We start from the raw sequence: 7,382 nt of genomic DNA on the forward strand, positions 1-7,382 counted from the left end.
AGTTTATGGGCCTGTTGCAGCAGTGTGTAGGCGTGAGATGCCTAGATGTGACAGTGTGCAGGAGGGCATGAGATGAAGAAATGTGTGGTATCGGTGGAGAAAGTTCTGTGTGTTAGTTGTGGGGGGTGCTAACGGGCTGGAGATCTGAGGTGTCAGGTGAGAGAAAGGCAGATTGTGGTCCTCTATAGCTCAACTGTAGCTCAATTGGTAGAGCATGGCACTTGTAACGGGTAGTGGGTTCGATCCCCGGGACCACCCATACGTAAAAATGTATGCGCACAGACTGTCGCTTTGGATAAAAGCGTCTGCTAAATGGCATACTATTATTATTATATGAGGTTGCCAGGGTTACAGTAGTACAGAAAGTGTTGTAGCAGAAGCAGTGAAGAGAGTGGTAGAGGAAGATGGGTACAGGGTGAGGGATCTTGAGAGGATTCCTGTGAGTAGGCAGAGACCAAGAGAGAGTGATGGGAATAATATGTGCTTCAGTAAGGTGGGCATTTTAGCATTTATAGCAATGGTTTTCAATTGTACTGCAGAAATGGATCAAAAAGTCCCAGAAAATAGAGTCTGTGGTGGCAGCGGCAGAGAAGTACTTGGGATTGCGAGGATTTACTGCAGAACAGCTGCAGGGGGTGTTGAGTGGTAGTGGTCTGGCGTAGGACTAGATGGTGTTAAATAGTGGAATGGGGTGGTGGGTTTTTGTCGTGGAAAATCGCCACGAAGGGACTCAAAGTCAAATGAGTCCCTTGTTGGAGAGGTTCCAACAAACGTAAAAGCACCATAGTACACGTCGGTCGGAAGCTCTGCCGGGGCAGTCCCGTTAGTTGTCCTATATACTGCTTACACAGACAAGTTATATTTGCATAATTTTAGCTTTATTAATAATAAATTAATCGTTAACATTTGGTTCCTGCATGTGACTGACCAATACCTCACAAGGCTTCTTCTCCCCAAGCTGAGACCTTGAAACTGAGATATCCATTTTGGATCCCAGAACAATGTTCTGGGCGTACTGCCAATTGGTCTGAGGAGGTCAGTCATCTGCACGAACCAAGAACATTTACCCTCACATTTTTCAGAGCAGGCTAATACTGCAATTTTGTATTAATTACCGTATCAATTTAATGTATATAGGCTCTGAATGGCCTCACACACCAGTACAGTAGGTGGCGGTGTATGCACCTAAAAGTTGAATGCGCTCCGCCAACCAAATCCCGAAGAAGAAGGATGGAGAATGTGAAAAAGGAGCAGCGTTCATCTTTATTATTGATGTTTGATGAAGAATATCTACCACCCTATGTAAAGCTGGGATATATAATATACCACATAAGAGAGTTTGTGTAAAACCTGATGCAATGCAAGAAATGTAAAAAGTTTGGCCACATGTCAAGTGTTTGCAGACGGAAGGAATATGTTATTGAAGAGCATGTGAATGTAAAATGTTGTAACTGTGGTGGGGGTCATATTCCTGAATTCCCAGAGTGCCCTGTTAGGGTGAAAGAGGTTGAGGTGTCAAGGATCAGGGCTGTACAGCAAATCTCCTATGTGGAGGCGGTGAAGAGAGTTATAGTAGCAAGAGGCCACAGTTCTGAAGAAGATATGGCGGTGGATGCACTGCAACCAGTTGCAAAGGTTGTACGTCAATCAAGTGATCTGGATACACTTATTTTGAAGGTGGATTTTTTAGTATTTATAGCCACAGTTATTAATTTTACTGCACAATAAGTCCAAGAAGCTGGACATCATTATATCTGTAGCTGAGAAGTTTTTGAGCCTCCAAGACTTCACGGCAGAAGCCCTGCAAGGTCTACTGTAGCCAGAAAATGTTCCGCCCTCACAGGATCCTTCTGAGCCTGTGTAGGGACCTGATTAGAACAGAAAAGCAGGCTGATTTAGTTCAATTTTAATATAGTTATTGATAGTTTGTATGATTTTTTAGAAATACTGTATACACTGAACAAACATATAAACGCAACATGTAAAGTGTTGGTCCCATGTTTCATGAGGTGAAATAAAAGATCCCAGAAATGTTCCAGACACAAACTTATTTCTAAAATGTTGTGCACACATTTGTTTACATCCCAGTAGATATACCCACAGGTGTGGTATATTAAGAAGCTGATTAAATAGCATGATCATCATTACACAGGTGCACCTTGTGCTGGGGACAAGAGTAGCTGAGGAGGTGCTTGGCAGCATCTAATGGGGATCCCTAACAAATACAAAAATGCCACTCTAAAATGTGCAGTTTTTTCACACAACACAATGCCACAGATGTCTCAAGTTTTGAGGGAGCATGCAATTGGCATGCTGACTGCAGGAATATCCACCAGAACTGTTGCCAGAGAATGTTAGGTTAATTTCTCTACCATTAGCTGCCTCCAATGTTGTTTTAGAGAATTTTGCCCAACCAGCCTCACAACTGCTGACCACCGTGTAATGGCGTTGTGTGGGCGTGCGGTTTGCTGATGTCAGTGTTGTGAACAGGGTACCCCATGGTGGTATCGGGGCTTTGGTACAGTGGGGGAAAAAAGTATTTAGTCAGCCACCAATTGTGCAAGTTCTCCCACTTAAAAAGATGAGAGGCCTCTAATTTTCATCATAGGTACACGTCAACTATGACAGACAAAAGTAGATTTTTTTTCTCCAGAAAATCATATTGTAGGATTTTTTATGAATTTATTTGCAAATTATGGTGGAAAATAAGTATTTGGTCAATAACAAAAGTTTCTCAATACTTTGTTATATACCCTTTGTTGGCAATGACACAGGTCAAACATTTTCTGTAATTCTTCACAAGGTTTTCACACACTGTTGCTGGTATTTTGGCCCATTCCTCCATGCATATCTCCTCTAGAGCAGTGACGTTTTGGGGCTGTCGCTGGGCAACACGGACTTTCAACTCCCTCCAAAGATTTTCTATGGGGTTGAGATCTGGAGACTGGCTAGGCCACTCCAGGACCTTGATATGTTTCTTACGAAGCCACTCCTTCGTTGCCCGGGCAGTGTGTTTGGGATCATTGTCATGCTGAAAGACCCAGCCACGTTTAATCTTCAATGCCCTTGCTGATGGAAGGAGATTTTCACTCAAAATCTCACGATACATGGCCCCATTCATTCTTTCCTTTACACGGATCAGTCGTCCTGGTCCCTTTGCAGAAAAACAGCCCCAAAGCATGATGTTTCCACCCCCATGCTTCACAGTAGGTATGGTGTTCTTTGGATGCAACTCAACATTCTTTGTCCTCCAAACACGACGAGTTTAGTTTTTACCAAAAAGTTATACTTTGGTTTCATCTGACCATATGACATTCTCCCAATCCTCTTCTGGATCATCCAAATGCACTCTAGCAAACTTCAGACGTGCCTGAACATGTACTGGCTTAAGCAGGGGGACACGTCTGGCACTGCAGGATTTGAGTCCCTGGCGACGTAGTGTGTTACTGATGGTAGGCTTTGTTACTTTGGTCCCAGCTCTCTGCAGGTCATTCACTAGGTCCCCCCGTTTGGTTCTGGGATTTTTGCTCACCGTTCTTGTGATCATTTTGACCCCACGGGGTGAGATCTTGCGTGGAGCCCCAGATCGAGGGAGATTATAAGTGGTCTTGTATGTCTTCCATTTCCTAATAATTGCTCCAACAGTTGATTTCTTCAAACCAAGCTGCTTACCTATTGCAGATTCAGTCTTCCCAGCCTGGTGCAGGTCTACAATTTTGTTTCTAGCGTCCTTTGACAGCTCTTTTGTCTTGGCCATAGTGGAGTTTGGACTGTGACTGTTTGAGGTTGTGGACAGGTGTATTTTATACTGATAACAAGTTCAAACAGGTGTCATTAATACAGGTAACGAGTAGAGGACAGAGGAGCCTCTTAAAGAAGAAGTTACAGGTCTGTGAGAGCCAGAAATCTTGCTTGTTTGTAGGTGACCAAATACTTATTTTCCACCATAATTTGCAAATAAATTCATAAAAATCCTAAAATGTGATTTTCTTGGGAATAAATCTCAATTTGTCTGTCATAATTGACGTGTACCTATGATGAAAATCACAGGCCTCTCATCTTTTTAAGTGGGAGAACTTGCACAATTGGTGGCTGACTAAATACTTTTTCCCCCCGCTGTATGGCATGGCGTAAGCTACAGACAACTAATACAATTGCATTTTATCAATGGCAGTTTGAATGCACAGAGATGCCATGACAAGATCCTGAGGCCCATTAAATATTTATTTCCCTCATTAAAATGCTAATACATTTATAACATTTTTGACATGCGTTTTTCTGGATTTCTTTGTTGTTATTCTGTCTCTCACTGTTCAAATAAACCTACCATTAAAATTATAGACTGATCATGTCTTTGTCAGTGGGCAAACGTACAAAATCAGCAGGGAATCAAATACTTTTTTCCCTCATTGTACATGGTTTGACACCAGTATTGCCAGCATTTGTTTTATTCACTGGTCTATCTAGAGTGATCAGATAGTAGACTAAAGAAGTGAAGTAGACAAACTGCCAATGTTTTAAAGTTCTATTAAATTAGTCTGTGTAGTTACGAACCCTTGTGATAGTGAGTGGAGGATGATATGGCTTCTACATCTGCAAGGCTTGCTCATTGGGTTTTTTGGCTGGGTTTCTATAAAGCACTTTGTGACAACTTCTGATGTAAAAAGGGCTTCATAAAAAATACATTTGATTGACATGTATATCACACCAACTGACTGATTCTTCTGATGTTGTTCACACAGGAGACCATGTTGAGACATTCAATACATCCAGAGAGCAACAGCAGGAAGATCACAGAGCTAAGAGGTCTCACCACTGCCCACATTGTGAGGCGAGTTTCTCAATTCTATCAAATTTAAAAATACACCTACAAATACACACAGGAGAGAATCTGAATTCCTGTACTGACTGTGGGAAGAATTTCACAATATCAAAGGCTCTGACAGTTCATCAGAGAGTGCACATAGGAGAGAAGCCTTACTCCTGCTCTGACTGTGTAAAATGCTTCACAACATCAACTAATCTAAGACTTCACCAGAGAACACACACAGGAGAGAAGTCTTACTCCTGCTCTGACTGTGGGAAGGGTTTCTCTCAGCAGGGAAGCTTGAAATCACACCAAAGGATACACACAGGAGAGAAGCCTTACTCCTGCTCTGACTGTGGGAAGGGTTTCTCTCGACTGGACACCTTAAAACAACATGAACGTATACATACAGGAGAGAAGCCATACTCCTGCTCTGACTGTGGGAAGGGTTTCTCTCGACTGGACACCTTAAAACAACATGAACGTATACATACAGGAGAGAAGCCATACTCCTGCTCTGACTGTGGGAAGGGTTTCTCTCAGCAGGAAAGCTTGAAATCACACCAAAGGATACACACAGGAGAGAAGCCTTACTCCTGCTCTGACTGTGTAAAATGCTTCACAACATCAACTAACCTAAGACTTCATCAGAGAACACACACAGGAGAGAAGTCTTACTCCTGCTCTGACTGTGTGAAGGGTTTCTCTCAGCAGGGAAGCTTGAAATCACACCAAAGGATACACACAGGAGAGAAGCCTTACTCCTGCTCTGACTGTGGGAAGGGTTTCTCTCGACTGGACACCTTAAAACAACATGAACGTATACACACAGGAGAGAAGCCTTACTCCTGCTCTGACTGTGTAAAATGCTTCACAACATCAACTAACCTAAGACTTCATCAGAGAACACACACGGGAGAGAAGTCTTACTCCTGCTCTGACTGTGGGAAGGGTTTCTCTCAGCAGGGAAGCTTGAAATCACACCAAAGGATACACACAGGAGAGAAGCCTTACTCCTGCTCTGACTGTGGGAAGGGTTTCTCTCGACTGGACACCTTAAAACAACATGAACGTATACATACAGGAGAGAAGCCTTATTCCTGCTCTGACTGTGGGAAGGGTTTCTCTCGACTGGACACCTTAAAACAACATGAACGTATACATACAGGAGAGAAGCCATACTCCTGCTCTGACTGTGGGAAGGGTTTCTCTCAGCAGGAAAGCTTGAAATCACACCAAAGGATACACACAGGAGAGAAGCCTTACTCCTGCTCTGACTGTGGGTCAAGTTTCTCTCGACTGGGCACCTTAAAACAACATGAACGTATACATACAGGAGATAAGCCATACTCCTGCTCTGACTGTGGGAAGGGTTTCTCTCGGCAGGAAAGCTTGAAATCACACCAACGGATACACACAGGAGAGAAGCCATACTCCTGCTCTGACTGTGGGAAATACTTCACAACATCAACTGAGCTAAAAGTTCATCAGAGAACACACACAGGAGAGAAGCCTTACTCCTGCTCTGAATGTGGGAAGAGTTTCCCTCAACTGGGCCACTTAAAAAAACATGAACGTATACATACAGGAGAGAAGCCTTACTCCTGCTCTGACTGTGTAAAATGCTTCACGACATCAACTGAGCTAAGACTTCATCAGAGAACACACACAGGAGAGAAGCCTTACTCCTGCTCTGACTGTGGGAAGAGTTTCTCTCGACTGGGCCCTTTTAAAATACATGAACGTATACATACAGGAGAGAAGCCATACTCCTGCTCTCACTGTGGGAAGGGTTTCTCACAACTGGACAACTTAAAACGACATGAACATATACACACAGGAGAGAAGCCTTACTCCTGTTCTGACTGTGGGAAGAGTTTCTCTCGACTGGGTCCCTTAAAAATACATGAACATATACACACAGGAGAGAAGCTTTACTCCTGTTCTCACTGTGTAAAATGCTTCACAACATCAACTAAGCTAAGACTTCATCAGAGAACACACAGGAGAGAAGCCTTACTCCTGCTCTGACTGTGTAAAATGCTTCACAACATCAACTGAGCTAAGACTTCATCAGAGAACACACACAGGAGAGAGCCATACTCCTGCTCTGACTGTGAGATGAGATTCTACATATCTGGCAATTTAAAAAGACACCAACGTATACATAAGAAGTGGTAGTGGATGGGATACACTCTATTGTAATCCTATTGTTTCTCACTGTGAGAGAACTGTGCAGAGGTACGGGAAAGTTGAAGAATTTTAGCATCTCTTAACTGATCAGTGTGCACCTTGTCAGTTTTGCAATGCTTAGCTCCTACTGTAAAGATAATGAGAGGTCTAGGATATTGAGGAAACCACGAGTACATGCATCCATGCCGTGTGTCAGCATTGCAGGCTGATGGTGATGGTTTGGGGTGTGTTTTCATGGCAGACATTGGGCCCCTGAATACAAGTGGAGAAACGTTTGAATGCCACAGGATATCTAAAAATCATTGTCAATCAGGTGCATCCCTTCATGGCAGAAGTTATCCATCTGCAAATATATTTTTTCAGCAGGATTATGCCCCATGCC

General features: G+C 43.1%; 1 protein-coding gene across 1 annotated transcript; it reads left to right on the forward strand.

The window, feature by feature from the left end:
• Positions 1-4,125: 4,125 nt before the first annotated feature.
• On the forward strand, positions 4,126-6,887 carry LOC123491449 (oocyte zinc finger protein XlCOF7.1-like; the record flags this gene model as incomplete). Its single annotated transcript, XM_045222238.1, is given in 4 exon segments — positions 4,126-4,130; positions 5,029-5,478; positions 5,545-6,801; positions 6,803-6,887. Coding segments are annotated over 4 exon segments (1,797 nt in total), but the record flags the coding sequence as incomplete, so codon positions are not given.
• Between the last annotated feature and the right edge of the window lie 495 nt (positions 6,888-7,382).

The sequence above is a fragment of the Coregonus clupeaformis genome, chromosome 8, assembly GCF_020615455.1.
Source record: "Coregonus clupeaformis isolate EN_2021a chromosome 8, ASM2061545v1, whole genome shotgun sequence".
NCBI classification, from domain to species: Eukaryota; Metazoa; Chordata; class Actinopteri; order Salmoniformes; family Salmonidae; genus Coregonus; species Coregonus clupeaformis.